This window comes from Triticum urartu, chromosome 4A, assembly GCF_056163025.1.
Source record: "Triticum urartu cultivar PI428250 chromosome 4A, HENAU_Tu73, whole genome shotgun sequence".
Taxonomy (NCBI): domain Eukaryota; kingdom Viridiplantae; phylum Streptophyta; class Magnoliopsida; order Poales; family Poaceae; genus Triticum; species Triticum urartu.
In genome coordinates this window covers 606272782-606295288 of record NC_141876.1, presented here as the reverse complement: position 1 = coordinate 606295288, position 22507 = coordinate 606272782, and the positions used below count along the sequence as shown (strand labels likewise).

Genomic DNA, 22507 nt, shown 5'->3' with positions numbered 1-22507 from the left:
AGATTTCCCCTTTGATGTATAGTTGTTTTGTCCATCATAATAGCATCGTGCTAATATACCGTTCCAGACATCCATTCGAAGAATAATCGTTGGCTAGGGTGTGGGCAATTCTTTTAACAAGAGATAGAGTTCGGCCTTTATTTTGATAAAGGAGTAAACAGCTGTGAGCAAATGCCATATAGGGTAGTTCCTCCATCGTCAGCCCTCCTCTGTCGTTATATTGCCTGCTACCTCCTCTACCAGCTTCGCCCATGGGGTGTGCAGCAAGGACCTGATCTACTGGTCGGGACTTCCAAGGTCTCTGCTAGTACTCCCTCCTTTCCTAAATGTAAGTTTTTTTGAAAAAAGGGGTTTCCCCCCACCCCAACTTTTATAAAAAGCCAAGGCAAAACAACCAGGCACGGACTGTTAAACAGCGCTCGACGACAGAGAGTAGCTGCCGCAGATAGAAAGGGTTTTAAGGACTGCCCTATTACAAGCTCAAGGATAGTTCAAACACAAGTAACAATGACTACAGCTCCAGCAACGCCATACTGAGAAAGAGCATTAAGATCTCCACGCAATCCTAAGCAATTCTCCTCTTCGGTGGTCCAAAAGCCTTAAGCACCGGAGAAGTAGCGCACCCTGAGCTTCTGAGCATAACACTTTCCATTTCTTGATCATTGCCCCCAACAGGTCCAAGACACACCTCATACTTCGCCATCTTCGCCCCTGGAAAACAAAATCATTCCGAAGACGCCATAAGCTCCACAAGGCAGCAGCAGAAACAATATTCAAGGCTTCACAATGTTTCCTTCTATTCAAGAAGGAAGTTAATTGATCAAAAGAGTTAGGAACATCAATCACAAAGATATCAGCAATTAAGCTCCAGACAGATTCAGCAACAATGCAGTCAAAAAACAGATGCCGAATAGATTCAGGTTCACAGCAGAAGACACAGGACATGTCGTCAACATGCCTACGCTTAGCTAAATTATCTCTGGTTAGACTCTTGTTATAATAAACCAGCCAGAGGAAGACATGTATATTTGGTGGCACTTTGATCTTCCATATGTCATCTTTAATGACAGAAGGAATCCCTCCAAAGTTAATTAGCTTGTAAAAGGATTTGACAAAGTATTTGTTAGAAGAATCTAACATCCAGAGAGGTTGATCTGGAGAGTCAGACAAGCAAACAGTCTTAACAATCTCAGTGAGTTCCTCCCATCTAACTAACGTATTTTCTGTGACACATCTCCTAAATGTTAGCCGTAGCTCACCATCTACCCAGACCTGGGCCAGGGTAGACTCCTGTTGTTGGCAAATACTGTAAAGATCCCAAAATGCAGTTTTCAGAGAGCAATCTCCTGCCCAAATGTCATGCCAGAAGGCAATGCTATTCCCATCCCCAGGAACCCATCTATAGAAGTTCTTAGCAGCTGCAAGAGCCCAAGATAAACTTTTCATAAATGGAGAACCAAGAACCACCCTAGTATTAAAAAAATTAGGACAAGTGGTATTATATTTATACTTCAACACTTTCTTCCAATCACTGTCCCTCTCATCATAAAATCTTTTTCCCCATGATGCCAAGAGAGCCATGTTAAATTCTCTAAGATTGGGTACCCCCAAGCCACCAAACTCCTTTTTCCTAAAAAATCAGCCCCCAATTAGCAAGGTGGTATTTATGAGAATCCCCCATGTTACCCCAAAAGAAGTGAGACATTTGAGAAGTAATCATATCAATTGCCCATTTGGGAAATTTCATAATAGACATAAGATAAGCAGGAATACTAGCAATGCATGTGGTAAGCAAAATCAATTTCCCTCTGTAAGATAGAAATCTCCCCAACCAGCCCGAGATGTTCTTAATAATCCTATCAATAATGGGTTGAATGTCCTCCCTCCTCAACTTTTTAAAGTGAAGGGGGACGCCTAAATATTTGAAGGGGAAATCCCCCATCTGGCAGCAAAAAACTTGGACAAATTCATTAGACAGCTGTTCAGAAATATTAATAGCATGAAAATCACTCTTATGGAAATTAATTTTCAAACCAGACAGATGTTCAAAGCATGAAAGAATCCACTTCAATTTTTTTGCATATTCCAGCGAATTCTCTAAAAACAAGATGATGTCATCAGCATATTGCAGGCTGACCACACTACCGGGGAAGGCCTGTGGCAGAAGCCCACGAATTAAACCAATACTTGTAGCTTTTTGAAGCATTTTTGAAAACACATCAGCCACCAAATTAAAAAGAAGGGGTGAGTGAGGGTCAGCCTGTTTCAAGCCCTTCCCCCAGAGAATTGGGGACCATTAGAATCATTGATCCTAACTTGGAAGGTGCTTTGATGAATGGTGGAGATCACCCAATCCACCCATTTATTACCAAATCCTCTAGATAGAAGCATCTCTTTTAAGAAATCCCAGCTCACTCTATCATATGCTTTCTAATAATCTAACTTAAGAACGAAGCCAGCAGTCCCAGATCTATGAACTTCATGAATGACTTCATGAGCCATAACCACACTTTCTAAAATGAACCTCCCTTTGATAAACGCAGTCTGATTAGAGGAAATTAGTCTGTCACATTGGGGAGAGGCCCTAGTGGTCATAGCTTTAGAAAAAATCTTAACAGCACAGTTACTAAGGCTAATGGGCCTGAAATTCTTCATGTCTTTAGCCATAGGGATTTTGGGGATAAGAGTAATAATGGCATGGTTGAGCTTATATATATCAAGGATACCTCTTTCAAAATCTCTAACCATCCACATAAAATCTTTCTTAATCAAGTCCCAAAAGTTTTGGTAAAATAAAAATGACAGGCCATCAGGGCCAGGGGCACCACTAGCATATGAACTCATCACAGCTTGCTTAATTTCTTCCTCAGAAAAAGGTCTCTCCAGATATTCTCTCTCATCAGCACTCACCATTTCATCCTCAGACCAGAAGTTAGTATTCAAATGGATATCAGGTTTGGGTTCAAAGGCAAATAACTCTTTATAAAAAGATGTAGCCACCTCAAGCATTTCTCCAGTCGAAGTGACCACACCATTAGGACTATTCAACTCAGAAAGATGGTTCTTTCTGTGTCTGTGATTAGCGAGAGCATGAAAATAAACATTATTCCTATCACCCTCTAGGATTTTTCTATCTCTAGATCTCTGCCAAAGGGCAGTCTCCTCTTTCTTCCACAATTCATCCAGCTCTTTCTTAATCTCTCTCATCCTGTCATAATCAGCAGTAGATAGTTGATGGGTTTCAGACATGACATCCAATATATCAAACTCCAGAATGAGTTCCTTCTTCTTTTTCTTAAGAGCAGCCTCCCTATTAATATTCCATCCCTTAGTTTTTTTCCTAAGATTCTTAGTTTTACACAACCAATTCTCAGCAGAGGATTTGACTGAAGAAACAGAATTCCATGCTTCCACCACCATTTGATGAAAGTCTGGTTGTGAGAGCCACCATTTCTCAAACCTAAACGGTTTGGGGGTGATTGGGGCTCTAGCACCAGTATCCAGGACCAAGGGAGTATGGTCACTCCCCACTCTGGGGAGAGCAACTAAAGTAGAAAAAGGGAAGTGTGTATCCCAGTTCACAGAAATGAACACTCTGTCTAATACAGCAAAAACATGGGAGACCTGGTTGTTAGACCAAGTAAACACCCTATTGGAGATAGAAATCTCCATCAATGCCCATCTATTGATCCAATCATTAAATAAGAAAACAGCCTGTTGATTAACCAAACCACTACTCTTCTCCTTATCATTCCTAACCAAGTTAAAATCTCCACAGATCATAACTGGATAAGAAGCATTAGACAAGGTATCATGTAATTCAGTAATAAAATCTATCTTAAATTCAGGGTAAGGAGACCCATAAACCAACACCAACTGCCAGATGAAACCATCAGACTTATTTTTAATGGTAGCAACAATTGAAAACTTTTGATTAATAAAACCAACCACTTCAAAACAAATTTTTTTTGAAACCCACAAGGATCCCACCCGCATTATTATCAGCTGGCAAGAAATGCCAAATAAAATTATCAAATTTATCTATAGACTTGAGGAAACCCTCAGAAATGATCTCTCTCTTAGTCTCTTGAAAACCAATAAAATCAGGATTAGATTTGGCAATAGTATCACACAGGCACTGAATCTTTCCATGCTGGCCTAGACCCCTAATGTTCCAAATAAGACCTATCATTAATTAATTTTAAAAGGATGGGACAAGCCACAAGGCTTACTTTTAGTTAGCACCATAGGTGTTTCCCTAGAAGCATCAGCAGTGCCCACTGGTTCCAGGGGGCATACCATTAGGTGTACTAACCAAATCACTGGGGTCAAAATCAAGGTTATTAGGCAGCACAATTTCAGGATTGTTGTTGGCAAAAACCAAACACCTCTCTTTATCTACCTCTATCATCTCATCAATAGTAAGGTTTTTTTGATTATCATCCCCCCCAATCACCAAATTCATTTGACTCATCTGGTTAGCAAGAATATTTTTATCCATAGTAGAGAAGGATTTACCTTTGAATGTGGGTGGGATTTCCAGATTCTTCTTTCTCTTATATGCTGCAGCTTTTTCCATAATGTTAATATTGCCATGGCCTCTGGTAGCAGGTCTTTTTGCAACAACAGGTCCCCACCTTGACTTGTTTTCCTGAACAGCCTCTCCATTTTTAGCTTGAGAAAGTGATTCCAGCAAGAATCTCTTCCAAGTTTCACTCTGGAGAATTTGAACAGCCTCAGGAGGGAGAACCCCCAACTCATCTTCTATTCCCTCATCTTCAGAGTCACACATGTCCACTGATCTTAACAGATCCTCACAATATTCCATATTCTCAGTATTCTTCTCAGGGGTTATGTTAACAGATTTTCCTTTAATTGGAGCAGGAGTTTTGTAGGCATCTCCCTCTTTTCCCTCATAGTGTAGGTCTTGATCTGTCAGTCTACACATATATCCAGAAGCATGTCCATGTCCATCAGAAGATGAACCCTTAGAGTTAACTTTTGTGAAAGCATATTCCAGAATAAAGTCCTCCTGGTCAGTGTCTATGTTATCTTTCATGGGTGCATCCACCCTCCTTTGAACATCAGATTTTCTTGAAGAGTTTTGTTTGGATGAGAAATTGGCCTTGTCCAGTTCATCAATGGCTAGGTCACCACCTCCTGAACCATCAGAAATATGGTCACCCTGTGTCCCTTCCTGTCCTTCTGTCTGGTTCTCCTCAGCCTTCTCATCTTCCTCAAAATCCTCCTCATCTCCATCTACATCAATGACAGAATCAACCCCACCTGTTTGTTCAAAACCTTCCACAGTAAAGCCAAGTAAAAACAATTTCTTCTTCAACTCAATCAGTCTTTCAAAAGGAATTTTGGTAGGGTCTCTGCAAGCAATCTTGACTCTGACATTCTCAAAAAAAGTTCTGAACATCCCATTCCAATCCACATCTGTAAGGGCCCCAAACAATGAGGCAATTTGAGCAAACACTTTCCAAGTACACCACTTTGGAGGAATCCCTTCAATCAGCACCCAAGCTTCAATCAATTCACCAAATGGTTCACATCCACCTTTCCATTCAGTAAGAGTCACATTAACATCCTGTGGCAGGGAGAACCCAGGTAGCTCAATAAGATCTTCCACTTTTTTCCAAGGAGGGAACCTGACCAAGAAAGTCTTACTAGACAACCCTCTGATTTGCGAGGGCCAATTTTTAGATTTGCAAAATGTAGCAGAAAGCAATTCCCTCAGCTTAGCACCATTCACTTCTCCTTTCAAGATGTTAACCACTGCACAGTTTTGGAAGTTCAACCACTTGGACTCATTTGCAACAGGGACATCCACATGGTAGAAACCAAGACCTTGAGCTCCACTACCAAAAAAGGCAGCAGTAGGTTGAACCTTAGACCAAGCTGCACAATTGTTGACATTATGATTTTGCTGACAGATAAAACAGGCCTTCGGCTTCACACAATTTCCAACATAATGCCCCGGTCCACCACAATTGAAGCAGATCATGTCCTTATACCTAGGGTCAAGGACTTGTTCCACCTCAACCTCCACAGACTGGGATGACTGTACCTGAGCAGATCCAGCAGTAGAAGCTGTGGATCTGGTAGGCTTGGGAGCAGGAGCCTGCTCCTTTGTTGCAGGCGCAGTTGGTTTCCGCCCAGCAGGTGCAGCAGGCTTCTGCCCCACTCCCTTGGCTGGAGCAGCCACTACTAGGAAAAGGGCTATAGATGGAATTGACACTAATGGCGCACCAGACATGTGGTGCGCCATTACTATATACTAATGGCGCACCATGTGTTGGTACGCCATTAGTGTGGTAGACACTAATGGCGCACCACGTCCACGGTGCGCCATTAGTAAAAAAAATTTAATTTTTTCAAAACTACTAATGGCGCACCGTGGGAGTGCTGCGCCACCACATCCACGGTGCGCCATTAGTAAAAAAAATTTAAATTTTTTGTCAAAACTACTAATGGTGCACCGTGGGAGTGGTGCACCATTACTAGTTGAACTAGTAGTGGCGCACCATGCCACGGTGCGCCATTAGTAACTTGGCCACCACTTCCACCGAATGCACCCTCCCTGTGGATCGCCTTTTCAGTTTTAAAAAAAATAAAAGAAAATGATGAAAATGTCAAAAAATAAAAGAAATTAAGTTTCCCATGTGATATGTGGTCTAGTTGTTGGGAAAATTTGCAAATATGAATTTCGACTTCATTTGCAAAATCTCTCGAGAATTTGTAAAAATGGGCATAACTTTTGCATACTAACTCGGATGAAAAAGTTTTTTATATGAAAAATCATCTACTCGAAAAGTTACATCCGAATTTAACCGGGAAACCCGTTAAACATTTTCAAAATCCTCAAAAACCTAACAGAAAAAAAAAGATACGGGGCTTTTAAGATCTCGAGAGGCAAAAAAATTCAAAAAAATTCAAACTTACTAATGGCGCACCTGCCCATGGTGCGCCATTAGTATCTTCCCGCCTTCAAAATTCAAAATAGGTCAACAAAATAAAAAAAAGTTACTAATGGCGCACCTGCCCATGGTGCGCCATTAGTATCTTCCCGCCTTCAAAATTCAAAATAAGTCAAAAAAATAAAAAAGAAGATACTAATGGCGCACCTGCCCATGGTGCGCCATTAGTATCTTTCCGCCTCCTCTCCTCTCCTCCACTCCCTCCCCTCCTCTCCTCTCCTCCACTCCATCTTCCCTTCTCTCTTCCACCATACTACCCTCCTCCTCTCCGGCAACCTCCTCCTCCTCCTCCTCTCCGGCGACCTCCTCCTCCTCTCCGGCGACCTCCTCCTCCTCTCCGGCGACCTCCTCCTCCCTCCTCTCCTCCCCTCCCCTCCCCTCACGATTTCTCCTCCCTCCTCTTCGGTGAGCTCCTCCTCCCTCCTCTCCGGTGAGCTCCTCCTCCCTTCTCTCCGGTGAGCTCCTCCTCCCTCCTCTCCAGTGAGCTCATCCTCCCTCCTCTCCGGTGAGCTCCTCCTCCCTCCTCTCCGGTGAGCTCCTCCTCCCTCCTCTCCGGTGAGCTCCTCCTCCCTCCTCTCCGGTGAGCTCCTCCTCCCTCCTCTCCGGTGAGCTCCTCCTCCCTCCTCTCCGGTGAGCTCCTCCTCCCTCATCTCCGGTGAGCTCCTCCTCCCTCCTCTCCTCCCATCTCCTCATGGTTTCTCCTTCCTCCTCTCCGATGCTCCGGTGAACTCCTCTCCGGCGACCTCCTCCTCCTCTCCGGCGATGTAGGCGAGCGCCTCTCCGGTCACCTCCTCCTCCTCCTCTCCGGCAAAAGAACACGGCAAAAGAACGTACAAGATCCAAAAACGGGAACAAAATTTGAAATAATATCGTGCAAAAAAATGAGCAAAAAACGAGCAAAAATGGGCAAAAAATCGCGATCCAGATCCAAATTCAAAATTCAAAAATAGCAATGGCGCACGGTGGGGATTAGACGGTGCGCCACTACTATTTTCCCGCCTTCAAAATTCAAAAATGCTAATGACGCACCATGGTCTATACTAATGGCGCACCAGTGGCCTGTACTAATGGCGCACCGTGGCCTATACTAATGGCGCACCAGTGGTGCGCCATTAGTATACCAGATACTAATGGCGTGCTAGTAATGGCGCACCAGTGATGCGCCATTAGTAGGCAAAACTGGTGCGCCATTAGTAGGCCTTTTCCTAGTAGTGAGCAGGGTGGTTGCTTCCCCCAGCACGACGATCTGCCATCTTCACCCCACGCTTAACAGCCTCAGCGAAGAAGATAGAACTAGGGCCAATCCCCTCACGAGCAACTTTGATTTGTCTGGGAGGTGGGTCGAACGGCCAACGAGTTGCAGGAAAACAATCCGCAGCCGAAAAGGCTTTGCTCTCAACAAGGTCTCTCCGGTTCCAGCAAAGGAATCCGGATTTTTGGTGGTCTTGAGGTCGAGGGGTAGGGTTTCTGGGAGGGCGGCGGCGGGGGGAGGGAATGAGCCAGAGCTGGCCAAAGTGCTCCTCAACGTTTTCTAGGTCTTTGGCTTTACGCAATCCCCTCGTGTTTTCTGCTTTCTCCTCAACGACACGCAATTTGATTGTTTGCCCAGGCAAAGCTGGATTCACCCCACGGGAACGACACAGAGCCCCCGTTCCTGGGACGGGGTTGGGATTTAAAACCTGGCCGAGCCCCTCACCGGAAAAATTCTCCGATGAGGTCTCGCCCGCCGCAGAAGCAGCATCAGATTCCTTATTGTACTGGAAGCCAAGAGGGAGAACCCCCGAATCTATCTCCACATTTTGAACTAACGCATTAGGAACCGAACCCAATTGTTCAATCGAACATACACCCTTATGCATCCCCCGGCGGCGCAGTCGAAAATCCCGTAGCCTAGTTTTATGAGCTGAATTAGCACGGAAGTGTAAACCCAACTCACCAGGACATGGAGGAGGATCAATGGCTCGACGTTGTGCCCGAACTGGTTGGGGAAGACGATCTACTGACGACGCGGAGGCCAGACGGTCCCCGCAGGGATGAACTCCGGTGGGATCCTGGCGATCCCCTCCCACGAAGGCGGCCTGATGTTGAGCCTCGAGGGATTCGCCGTCCTGAAGTTCTCCCAGCGGGGGGCCTGCCGCGGATCTGACGATTCCGCCTCCTGAATCGCCCAGAAGAGGAGCTCCACATCCTCGCAGCCGTCGTCTCCGATGAAGCGCGCGCGCTCGACGAAGTTCGCGTGGCGGAGGATGTGCATGTGGATCTTCCCCCACTCGTCGCGGTCGGGGAAGCGCTCCATCACCACCCGCCTCATCTCGCGGCGAGCCTCCGGCGAGTGCAGATCGATCTCGGGCAGTGGCGCTGCAGCTGGCGGCGGAAGCGCCCGCGGCTCCGCAACCCGTCATGCTTTTGGTCATGCTTCGGTCATGCTCCGGTCATGCTTCTTCTCTGCTCCGGAAGCGCTGCAGCAGTCGCGCTCCGGTCATGCTTCTTCTCTGCTGTGGATCTGGGGCGGGGAGACCTCGGTGAGGTGTGGGGGTGGGTGGGAAGTTGTGGATTTAATGGCGGCGTCGGCGCTTCGCCCAAGAGGAAGGAGAGGGGGCGGGAGGGGGGCGTCATTTCGCAACCTAAATGTAAGTTTTTGTAGAGATTCTATTAGGTGGACTACATACGAAGCAAAATGAATGAATCCCCACTTAAAATGCATCTATATACATCTGCATGTAGTCTATAGTGGAATCTCTACAAAGACTTATATTTAGAAATGGAGGGAGTAGTTGGCATGCATGCACGTAGCTATCTACTATGATACTTTCATTATGAGTAGCCTTAAGGATGCGTACATTTTATTCTTTCCGAATCAGTTGTGTAGGCCATAATTCAGCTGCCTCCAGGAATGTATCCATCTACATAAAAAAGCTTCTAAGCGTAGGGAATGATGCACTGGCGTTAGCTGCCCCCATGCATGATGGTTTTCCTTAATTTGCCTGTCTACTCCAACCTCCAAAAGCACATGTCGTTGTCCCAATGTCTCCGGTGACTATATGCATGAGAGCCAATCAACACATGGTAAGGTATTACTAAATTCAAAATAAAAAAATTGCACGAGACACGGTTGCTTCTTCCTATCAATGTATGGCCGGGTGCTTGCCGAGCTTCATGCTGAGGAGACCCACCTTCACTCTGCAGGGTTGTTGGCGGTTCCGTCTGTCTTGGCTGCTCGGGCTCTAGTGTCGTCTGCTCAGCTCACTACTCCACCGCTCCTACCTACACCTGCAGGGGGGTGGGTCACCCTCCTTATGCTGAGAAGGGCCGGTCGCGCCGTGACACATTCTATGGCTACTGCTCTCGGTCAGGTCACCCAGAGTATGATTGCCGTGAGAAGAAGCGAGACCAGAGGCGCTCCTCTCCTAGTGGGACTCCTGCATCTTCATTGACTCCGTCACTCAGTGACCAGGATATTGTTCGGCTTAAACGCCTTCTGGCTTCATCTGGTTCTTCACCGACAGGTTCTGCTGCTGCTGTGACTGCTTCCACCACTTCATCACCGCCGGCATCTACACCGTCAGGTACATCTTTGTGGGTTCTAGACTCTGGAGCTTTCTTTCATAAGTCCTCTGATTCTTCAGTGTTGTCTTCTCTTCGCCCTCTTGATTCTCCTATTAATGTTCTTACTGCCGATGGCACATCTCTTCCTGTTTCTAGTCGCGGTATTCTTTCCACTTCATCTTTTTCTGTTCCTATTGTTTCACATGTTCCTCGCCTTACCATGAATCTTTTTTTTGCCGTCCAACTTACTGATTCTGGTTGTCGGTCATTCTTGATACCGATTCTTGCTCCATCCAGGATCGTTGCACCAAGGTTTTGGTTGATGCTGGCCCCCGGCACCGTGAGTCCAAAGGTCTTTGGGAAGTTGACTGGCTTTGTGTTCCTTCCGCTGCCACCACTTCAGTCAGCTCTCATGCTCTTGTCGTCTCTTCGTCTGCGTCCTTCCAGCAGTGGCATCATCGCCTTGGTCACATCTGTGGCTCTCGCTTGTCTTCCTTAGTGCGCCAGGGCCTATTAGGGTCTGTATTTGGAGATGTTTATTTACCTTATAATGGTTGTAGACTTGGTAAACAGACCCAGTTACCTTATCCTACCAGTCAGTCGGTATCCCAGCATCCTTTTGACTTAGTTCATTATGATGTCTGGGGTCCAGCTCCCTTTGATTCGAAAGGTCATCGCTACTATGTTTTGTTTATTGATGATTTCTTTCGCTACACTCGGCTCTACTTCATGAAATCTCGTAGTGAGGTTCTCTCCATATACAAACGATTTGCTGCCATGGTTCACACTCAATTTTCCACGCCTATTCGTACGTTTCGTGCTGACTCTGCTGGAGAGTATATCTCCCAGCTGTTGCGTGGCTTTCTCGCAGAACAGGGTACTCTTGCCCAGTTCTCCTGTCCTGGTGCTCAAGCTCAAAATGGCGTTGTTGAACGTAAGCATCATCATCTGCTTGAGACGGCTCGTGCGCTGATGATTGCCGCCTCTCTTCCACCCCATTTTTGGGCTGAGGTTGTGTCTGCATCCACCTATCTCATCAACATTCAGCCATCGACTGCTCTGCAGGGTGGTATTCCTATGGAGTGTCTCTCTAGTCGCTCTCCTGACTACTCAGCTCTTCGTATGTTTGGCTGTGTGTGCTACATTCTTCTTGCCCCGCGCGAGCGCACCAAACTGACTGCTCAGTCGGTTGAGTGTGTTTTCCTTGGCTACAGTGATGAGCACAAGGGCTATCGTTGTTGGGACCCTGTTGGTCGTCGCTTGCGCATCTCGCGTGACGTGACCTTTGACGAGCCTCGCTCTTACTACCCACGTTCTTCTTCCTTGAGCTTCTCTGTGGACGATATTTCCTTTCTTCTCCTTCCCGATACACCCTGCTATGTGCCTCACGTTTCACCTCTTCCTCCTACACCTCTCATTCATTCCCATTCTCCACCAACACCATCTTCTCCATCCTCCTCCTCCACCTCTACACCATTATCTGCCGTCCGTCATCCTCTCTCACCATTTCCTCTCCACTATACTCGCCGCCCTCGTTCTGAGGATGCTTCCCCCGACGTGCCTGACGCGCCTTCCACCTCTGGTGCACCTCCGTTCACGCCTACTCCGGTTCAGAACCTCCGTGCTCGGCCTCGCCCTCCGCCTGATCGCTATTCTCCTGATCGGTACGGTCTCTCTGTTATTGCTGAGCCCACTTCCTATCAGACCGCCATGACTCAGCCTGAATGGCAGCTTGCGATGGCCAAAGAGCTTGCTGCCCTTGAGCGCTCTGGCACATGGGATCTGGTTTCCCTCCCTTCCGGTGTTCGTCCCATCACCTGCAAGTGGGTCTACAAGATCAAGACTCGCTCCGATGGTTCTCTTGATCATTACAAAGCTCGTCTTGTGGCCCGTGGCTTTCAGCAGGAGCAGGGACGCGATTATGATGAGACTTTCGCTCTTGTGGCCCATATGACCACTGTCCGCACTCTCCTTGTTGTGGCTTCTGTTCGTCATTGGTCCATCTCTCAACTTAATGTCCAGAACGCTTTCCTCAATGGCGAGTTACGTGAGGAGGTTTATATGCAGCCACCACCGGGGTACTATGCTCTTGATGGCATGGTTTGTAGACTTCGTCGCTCCCTCTATGGTCTTAAACAGGCCCCTCGCGCCTAGTTTGAGTGCTTTGCCTCTGTGGTGACTGCCGCTGGTTTCTTGCTCAGTGATCATGATCCCGCGTTGTTTTTCCACACGTCTCCTCGTGGTCGGACTCTTCTCCTTCTCTATGTTGATGACATGATCATCACTGGTGACAACTCTGAGTACATTGCCTTTGTTAAGGCTCACCTTCGAGACCAGTTCCTCATGACTGATCTTGGTCCTCTTCGCTATTTTCTTGGGATTGAGATCTCCTCGACCTTTGATGGCTTCTACATCTCCCAAGAAAAATATATTCAGGATCTCCTTGCTCGCGCTGCTCTCGGTGATGAGCGCACGGTTGTGACTCCTATGAAGCTCAACGTTCAGCTTCGTGCCTCTGATGGTGACCCTCTTCCTAATCCCACTCGCTATCATCACCTTGTTGGCAGCCTTGTCTATCTTACTGTTACGCGTCCTGACATATCCTATCATGTCCACATCCTGAGTCAGTTTGTTTCAGCCCCCACCTCTATCCACTATAGTCACCTTCTCCGTGTTCTACGATATCTTCGTGGCATGATCTCTCAGCGCCTTTTCTTTCCCCGCTCCAGCTCTCTTAAGCTCTAGGCCTACTCTAGTGCTACCTAGGCTAGTGATCCCTTTGATCGACGCTCGCTGTCTACTTATTGTGTCTTTCTTGGTGTCTCTCTTATTGCCTGAAAGACAAAGAAACAGACTGCAGTTTCTCGCTCGAGTACATAGGCTGAGTTGCGAGCCATGGCTACGTTGACGGCTGAGGTGATCTGGTTACGGTGGTTACTTGAGGATTTTGGTGTGTCTGCTACTACCTCGACTCCCCTACTTTCTGACAGTATCGGTGCTATCAGTATTGCACGTGACCCGGTGAAGCATGAGCTCACCAAGCATATCGGTGTGGATGCCCACTTTGTGTGTGCTGCTGTGCAGGATCAGACTCTCGCTCTTCACTATGTGCCCTCTGAGTTACAGTTGGCTGACTTCTTCACGAAGGCACAGACTCGAGCGCAGCATGGCTTTTTCCTCTTCAAACTCAGTGTTGTTGATCCACCATGAGTTTCAGGAGGGGTGTTAGATATGTATAGTTCCTTGTGTACATCCCCGTTGTATAAGGGGCCTTTCTGCATTTTACCACATCTGTATATGTACTGGCTTTGGCCCTCAGTAAAGCTAATTGCTCATTATCCAACAGAAGGAACTAAATTTTTGTATCACTCATATCCGTTGTAGCCAAAATACTGCTAGTCACTATATGGCAAATGTTGGTAGGACTAGTGGTTGTACGGCTGTCACACACACGCGCGCGCGGGCGCGCGCCCTCGGAAGGCTAATATGGTCCCGCACAATCTTGCAAGACATACTTTTGATTCGAACACTCCAGTAGTTTAGGATGGTAATCCCCCATCTTCTATCTTGCAGGATGTAATAAACGATGTAATCCATTTGAAGTTTAAATGAAGTGCGCCGTATGGCATCGCCTAAAAAAACCCTGATAGATCGAACCAAGATCTGCAAATGACCACATGGTAACCCGCCTACTGTACTCTACAATTTATTTAGGTCAGTGTAGTGAGCCAAGTATATATTTTTTTAAAGTACGTTTATGTTTCACTACTTTGGATCGAAAATGTGGACCGTGCCATGGAGGTGCATTTCGTGCCCGCAGAGTTGCTGACGAGAAGCATGCTCGAACATCCCTGTCATGGTCATACAAGGGGAGTGTCTCTGTGCAGTGGTGAAGACTGACGTCTGTTCAGTGGTTGCAGAGAGAGCCTTGGCTCAGTGGTTGGGTATGTGGTTGTGCAACCCAACGACCAGAATTGACAGGTGATGCACGGGGGTTTTCCCCCGTTTATTGAGGATCAAGCTTGATGTGTGATGGAACCACTCATCAAGAAATATCTTGATACTCATTTAAAAAATTATGAGGACCATGTTTATCTTGGTACTCATACTAAAATGGTCGTATGCATCCTTAATTGGTGCAGAGGCCGGGAAGTGAAAATCTCCCCATTTTTATAGCAGAGAGAGCCTTGGCTCAGTGGTTGGGTATGCGGTTGTGCAGCCCAACGACCCGAGTTCAATTCCCAGAATTGGCAGGTGATGCACAAGGGTTTTCCCCCGTTTATTGAGGATCAAGCTTGGTATATGGTGGAACCACTCATCAATAAATATCTTGATACTCATTTAAAAAATTCTGAGGACCATGTTTATCTTGGTACTCATACTAAAATGGCTGTATGCATCCTTAGTTGGTGCAGAGGCCGGGAAGTGAAAATCTCTCCCATTTTTTTTGCAGAGAGAGCCTTGGCTCAGTGGTTGGGTATGTGGTTGTGCAACCCAACGACTCGAGTTCAATTCCCGGAATTGACAGGTGATGCACAGGGGTTTTCCTCCGTTTATTGAGGATCAAGCTTGATGTGTAGTGGAACCACTCATCAAAAAAATATCTTGATACTCATTTAAAAAATTCTGAGGACCATGTTTATCTTGGTACTCATACTAAAATGGCCGTATGCATCCTTAGTTGGTGCAGAGACCGGGAAGTGAAAATCTCCCCATTTTTAAGAGTAGCTTTTTTTTCCTTCGAGATCTGAACAAACGCATCTGCCTCCCGGGTCGCTCCTCCAGGCGACTCCGGAGGCCTTCCCAGCCGCCACTCGAGAGGCCACCCAATCCTCCTCCCTTCCTCCCGCCACCGCCGGAGGACGCCGCCGGCTTGCGCCCGGAGGCCGACGGCGGTGGCGGGGGCTCTTCCTCCCTCCCGCGTCTCAGGGGTGGCGGGGCCCCAACATGCGTGGAGGTGCGGCCGATCTAGAAGAGGCGACAATGACTTCGACGGCGGCGGCGGCCGGCCCTGCCTCGGGCCACGGGCGGTTGCTGCGGTGGCTGGCCTGGATTGGGCGGCGGCGCGATGCGGTCTTCGGCGGCATGTCATCTGGCTTTAGATCGGCGACGGCGTCGAGGGCCTGGTGGACTGCTTGGCGGCACATGGCAGATCTGTTCTGGCCGGTGTAGCTAGTGGTGGTGGTCATCTTCTTCGTCGGAGGTGGCCGGCCAGAGACTTGGTGATTCGATCTCGAGATCCATCATCTAGTCCTGGCTGCGAGTTGGGAAGACATGGTTGCCGGTGAAAACCGAGCCGACGGCAGGCGATGGCGGCGTTCTACGCCGTTACCTTGATGAAGGCATCGTCGTGTAACTACCGTCGACCCACTTGTGCTGCTCCGGGGAAACCCTAGGACCTGGTGTTCCAGATCGGACGATGGCGGCACTGCGGTGTCGTTTCTCTCTTGGGAGCATCGTTTGTGGAGCAGAGCTAGAAATCAGAGGCAGGAGGTGGAGCGGCTTCGTCTTGCGCGGAGCTTCGGTGGAGATGTCAAGTCATGCCTGACCGACAGGTGCTACGCTCTGTCATGCCTGGTCGGTAGGTGCTACGCACGACAGATCTTCCAAAGACTTCAAGCTGTGTCGGCTGGTGGTACTTGGCAGCATATGGTGCTGAGGTGTATTAGTGGCGACCGCGACGTGCTCAGCTGTTTGCGCGTAGGGAGGAGGTGCCGTTGGGCGTCATGGTGGCGTCGACGATAGCTGGACCGAGCAAGGTTGATGCATCAGTACAGTTCTGAAGATGAGCGGTGGCAGTTGGCGGCGGCGGCCTATGAGAGCAAGCCGGACTGGTGAGATCCATGCCCGGCAGGCGTTCTGGATGGGACCTCAGGTCTTAGATGTTAGGTTTGGCTGCGATGTCTGTTTGGTATTAGGCCCAGGCTATCTGCGCCCCTTCATCAATTGGATAGGTGTAGTGACAATTTGTTGCTTAGACGGCGGCTTTAGTCTTACTATTGTATTACTTTGTAAGGTCTTGTGAGAATAATTAATAAAGTGGCCGTATGCATCGTCCAGATGCAGAGGCCGGGGGTCATCCTCTTTTTCTAAAAAAAAATTGTCATCAATGGTTCACTGTCTCTGCAAATATTTCTTTGCAAGTTCTTTTCTTTCAAAAGAGGTTAGAACCCCCAACCTGCATCATTGTGATATATATGTAGCACCACAATGTTTCAGAACATGCGAGAAACGGAAACACGTAGACACAAAGGACAAACCTTATTTTGAAGGGGGGCAGCTCGTCTTACGTAGAGGCGCGCCGCCATCTGATTTGAACTTGCCATCTTGGATCGTTCCCTCGACAGTGAAACTCAATGTCCTCCAAGATGTCTTCAGCTTCATAGAAAGCATTCTTAAGATCGTTGAAGAGCAGCTCCACACAAGACCTATCGGGGAACTTCTCAAATAATTCCACACATGATCGTTGGGAACATAATATACTAGTCAAGTGATTCCTTGCAAGACTCTTTGTAAGATTGTACAACGATTCAGATTTGCGCATGCATCATAATACGACACGTATAAAAGCAAACACGGGAATTAATATATGACATGAATGGTGAAAAGTCATAGCTCCACCGATGAAGCTATTTCAACTAACAGTAGGTGTCAGTTACACAAAGAATAAGTCAATTCTTGAATACATTGCATCCACATAATAAGAGGAAAATACATAAAACAAGTACCAGTTGGCATGTTTGTCTCGCAGACTCACACTGCAGGCTGTCTTGATAATCATCCGCATCTGCAACTGCGCACGGCTGAGTCAAGACTCTGCAGTAAACTAACAGCTTAATCAGACACTGCTGGCCAAGATAAAAGCAAAAGAAAAATGGTTCTTAAATAAATCTGGACAGATCCCGGTCCAATTTCTGAAACAGGAATCAACCAGTTTATGCACAATTTGTTCCAGAGAATGGAATACAAAGACTAGGAAAAATATATTGCCGAGTTGGACCAGATTGTTTTAGTTTGCACAAGAATTTTGACTGACGGCCAGATTGTACCAGACTAGGAAAACATATTGCCGAGTTGGACCAGATTTAAGATGTAACTTATCAGGGTAACCTACCATGCTATATAACATGTGGCTGACTAATATGGCATATCTGTGATTGTTGACTAGAGCAAAAGAAAAATATGTCTAGTATCAAGAGCTAATGACCAGACTTGCATATTATGCAAATTCAGAAATAAAATTGAACTCAACCAAACTTTGGCGCTAAGATGGAACCTTCTACTCTTAGCCGTAGAGATGTACTATCAGGAAAGTGTGCCTCTGTTATAAGAGGTGGATATCTGTACAACAAAGGCATTTTCATTATTTTTCTGCTGCTGCATACCTTGCTTCATTTTGGTCTCCATATTTCTAACACTATCTCTATCAGGTGATTTTCCAGTATTACTTGCGGCCACTTTCTACTAGTTCAGGTTTACCAAAGTACAATTCTGGAAGAGAATTTGAACACAACCCTCCAAGAAGTGCCCAGACCAGCCTGCAGTAGACAACTAGAAAAGCAGTGTTCAAATATATTACCCACACTGTAATGTAAAGTCCACACTAATTCATGGATATATTGCATCCACATTTTATAACAAGGAAATACATAAACAAGTACCAGCTGGCATGCTGGTCTCACAGACCCACAATGCAGTCTGCCTTGATGATCTTTATATTCATCCGCATATGCAGCTGTGCTTGACTCTGTAGTAAATTAACAGCTTAATCAGACACGGCCAGCCAAGATAAAAGCAAAATAAAAATGGTTCTTAAATAAATTTGGACAGATCCCAGTCCAATTTTGTAAAGACGAATCAGCCAGTTTATGCACAATTTGTTCCAGATAATGGAATAGGAAGAGAGCAACTTTCCCAACCAGTTTATACTTAACATATTCTTTGATTAAATTCCAAATCTACCACACAAATGTGGAAACAACGATAATTTGTTCTACCCTGCTGGAGTAAGAGTGCACATCGACAGAGAAGTGCAAACCTTCGGTTCAAACAAAGAATCACCTTCTGCCTCCAGACCGGATTTTCAACGCCACTATTCATTCCTCGTTTTCCAAGCAGCATCAGCAAGCTTCGACCATCGCTACAGGAGAACGAAAGCTTGTGGTTGCAACCATGGGCTTGGGCCACTAAATTCTTATTCGACTTTCTATATTCATCAATTTGCCGCGCACAAATTTCCTTTTCTTTTTGACCCTCATTTGGCCACGACCAAAAAACTAAAACAAGAAGGAAAATGGAACATCATTTCCGAGACACCAAATTAGCTATCATCAAACAAGCTGTTTGCTATGCAGAAGAGATGCTAAAAACATAATCTCTATCATCGTATTTTACTGTTTTTCACCTGGTACCATTTTCTACTATCCCAAAGTCACATTCTGAAAAGAGAATGCCTCACAAATTTGAATCAAACCCTCCAGGAGGTGCACAGATCAGCAATTTGAAAAGTAGTGCACAAATAATACTACACACGCTGTAATGTAAAGTCGACACCAATAAGTATTTTTTAAACCAATATCCATCATCGCTCTAGCAGAAGCCATGATCACTTATTTTATGAGATTATTATCATTTCTTGACCATACCCATCAACAAATTATTATCTTCGCAGAGGAGGAAGATTCAAGTGTGAGTCGCTCCTTAATCTGACGCCTGCTAGCTTCATCCACCTGGGATCTCCTCGGATCAATGGCATTGCACTCCTTGCATGGGTCCTCACCATGAAGCTCAATTCTCTTCAACCTCACAACATGTGCCATGACTAGCCTTATATAGTTTGTCACCTTGACCTCCTCCTCGAACCCTAACATCATCAGCAACTTCAAGTTCAGATGCTTCAGATCCTTCGATGGCTCCCACACCACATTCGTCTTTTCGGCAGTATCGTAAAGCTTTTTGCCACATGTATGTCGAGTTCGAGATAACTTCATGCATGGACATAGAAAATAGATAACACATGTTAACTAAACTTGCCACCAACCAATGCAGGACAATGTAAACAACAACTGCAATTAAATATTTTGACCACTTAAAAAGTTTCAAAGCACTTAATGCTAATATTTAAATCTAGCCCCCTGTGGAGTTTTTGGATGAATTTGCATGAACTGAATCCTACGTAAAGTAAGATGCACAAATATGCTTCTGGGATTCCTATGAAACTACAGCTATATATTCCTCCTATGCTGCTCACCGGTTTATTTATTTCTTTCAACCAACATACCTTGTAATAAATAATTTTAATGAAAAGGGATATGTGCATCTTTCCTCCTTGCCAAAAAGAAAACAAGGAGAGAATTTTGGAGAACTCTAAAACAAGGTACTACAATCCAGAAGAATTTGTTTTGTGTTGCACAGACATTGTCTTACTGCAAAATTAAAATGAGGACTGCACACTACTTCTAACATTCGTGGTAGATTAGAAAATCAGATCAATTTCCTGCTATATTGTTAATGCTGAATATTCCAGTAACATGCCATTCTAGAATGAATCACATCCATACCTTGAAATTCCGTAGGGCAGGTGCAGCTTCTAGGATAAACAGGGTCCAGCTCAGATCACACTCAGGGAAGATACCAAAAAGATATACGTCGGTCAGGTTTCTGAATATAGCAGTGAGCCGGTTCGGCTGCTCCGGCTGAATCCAAATCTGCAACATGGAGAACACAAAATACACAGCTGAAATTGGTAAAAAAGAAGCGCGGGAATGCTTTTCCACAGACTTCTTCTCCTCAGCCCGGTAGAATTGAGCAGCATCAAATAAGCTGCGTGGCAGGTTCGCAAACGCCCCTAGAGAAATAAGAATTCAATTTGTCGCTTCGAATTTCTCCTGTTACTACATAAAAATCGCTTTGAGTAAAAAAGCCTTACCAGCCGCAATCCTCCTCGCCTCATGAATGTCCTTCAGAGCACCTCGGGCTTCCTCCCGAACATCATTTGCGGCTTGGAGAGCTTGGGCGAGTTCGGATTCTTTCCCTGCTAGACTCTGCTCCAAGGTCTCGCTTTTCTTCACGGCCTCCTGGAGCTCTCGTTCAGCTTCAATGACCCTGGCCTCGTGCTTCTCGCGAAGAGCCTGCTCCGCGGCGGCCTTCTTGTCGGCTTCGGCCACATCCTTCTTTAGCGCCTCAATTTCGGCATTTGCTCATAGAGCACATAATACAAATAATTTCATCAAGCACAACTACTCATTTGTGCCTAACTTATCAAAGGTTTCGACATACCTTGCCTGTCCTCCAACTGCTTCTTCACTCGGCCAAGTTCTTCTTCGGCCCGCTCCAGACTCTGCTTTAGTCCGGACACTTCCGCAGTATGAGAGGCTGTCGTCGCTACAGACGCATGTTTTTAAACAAAGAGATATATGTCATTAACTGAGTCTCCTGCGAAGCGGAAATTTGATCCCCTGTCCCGTTCTCTCTTTCACTGGACAGTGCATCAGGGGCTACTGTTCATACTATGAAAATCTTCAAAGGTTCCTAAAACATACCTCAAAGCCTTTTATAAGGCTAATGCAGGATTCATTTAGTTCGCTCTCAGCGGACTGAATCTTTTCAATCACCGCACCCATAAGTGCGCGATGTTCATCGACGATGGACGCACTCTTTAGCGCTGTCGATAGGCCGCCCTGCAGCTCTGCTTGGACAGAAGTTGCTGGCGGAGCGGGCTCGCCTCCTTCCATCAAGGGGGGCTGCCTGCCTGATCCTGGAGCTTCAAAGGTCTCCAGGACCGTGTCCGGCTGCGGGTCGAATCTAAGATCGCCCCCGCCGTCGACGTTCATGGGAACCATTGCTCCCGTGTATCCGGCCCCAGAGGTGTGCCCTCCCTGGTTTGGGTCCTGCTGAGACGACACCTCGGTTTCATGCCTAGGCTTCGGGGAAGGGGCCTCCGGAGGCGTCTCGCTCTCCAGAGCATCTGAGCTCAGGGAATCCTCCGATGAGGACTGTTCGGCGCGAGACCTCGCTGGGCTGCACAAAGCATGGCGCAAGTTAAAATATTGCACCCTAGTAATCCTGGGCGCGTGCGTGTTCGGATTTCGTGTACTCACGATTTTACCAGGGGCTCGGCCCTGGGATCCCACTCCGGGCTGCTATTGGTAGCCGTGGTGGATGCCTCTGGAAGGGGATTTTTTCCCCTCTTCGGCGATTCGGCCTCCAAGGATGAGGAGGCCGTCCTTTTCTTTCCTCCCCCCGTGGAGGACTCGTCTTCTTCCTCCTCCTCTTCATCTTCGGAGGAAGGATGGGCGTTGGAGTCTTCGGATTTTATGTCCGAAGCACCGCGGCGACGGAGGCCGCTCCGGGTCTCCCTGGCCTCCTTGAAGGCCTCTTTCTTCGGCGCCTTGTAAGGCGCTGGGACCAGCATCTTTGTCGGAAGAGGTCCTGCCGGTTCCTCCGGCAGCGGGGCCGGACAATGTATCCGCCCCGCCTTCTTTGTCCATTCCTGGGGTAATTGCGGAAAGCATGATAAAGCGTCTCCCTCGGGATATGCCAGCTAAACATGGATAGACAGAACATAGCGATAACTTACCGGACTTGCGGAGCGGGACAGTTGATACCCACGGTCCTTGGCGGAGTCCGGCCACGGCTTGCCGGACTTGAAGAGAACCTTCCAGATATCCTTGTGTGAGGAGCCGTAGAGCTCCCACGGGGTCTGCTGCTCGGTTGGGTCGTATTCCCACAAATTACAGGCCCGGTGTTGGCAAGGAAGAACCAGGCGAACTAACATCACCTGGACTACATTGACGAGTTTGACATCCTTGTCTACCACGCCCTTGACGCGTGTTTGGAGCACCGACGGCTCATCAGATGAGGACCAGTTCAGGCCCTTCTTGGGCCAGGACGTGAGCCGCAGGGGGGCTCCGGATCTAAATTCGGGAGCAGGGGCCCACTTTTTGCCGCGCGGCTCAGTGATGTAGAACCAATGCTGC

The 22507-nt window shown here is 47.0% G+C and overlaps 1 protein-coding gene and 1 pseudogene across 1 annotated transcript; both read right to left on the bottom strand.

Annotated features, from left to right (window-relative positions):
• Nucleotides 1-565: 565 nt before the first annotated feature.
• On the bottom strand, nt 566-6157 carry LOC147977235 (uncharacterized). The gene is made up of 2 exons (XM_087519929.1): nt 4519-6157; nt 566-711 (listed from the first exon to the last, which is right to left on the bottom strand). The coding sequence occupies exons 1-2, from the start codon at nt 6008-6010 to the stop codon at nt 566-568; spliced, it is 1638 nt and encodes a 545-aa protein (XP_087376055.1). The 5' UTR covers nt 6011-6157.
• A 5872-nt stretch (nt 6158-12029) lies between these two features.
• On the bottom strand, nt 12030-13139 carry LOC147977234 (uncharacterized; annotated as a pseudogene).
• Nucleotides 13140-22507: the final 9368 nt, after the last annotated feature.

Coding starts and splice junctions, on each gene's coding strand:
- LOC147977235 (XM_087519929.1), bottom strand. CDS start 6,010: ATGATCTGCTTCAATTGTGGTGGACCGGGGCATTATGTTGGAAATTGT. Junction 712..4,518: donor AATCCCACCCACATTCAAAG/GTAAATCCTTCT, acceptor TTTGTTTTCCAG/GGGCGAAGATGGCGAAGTAT.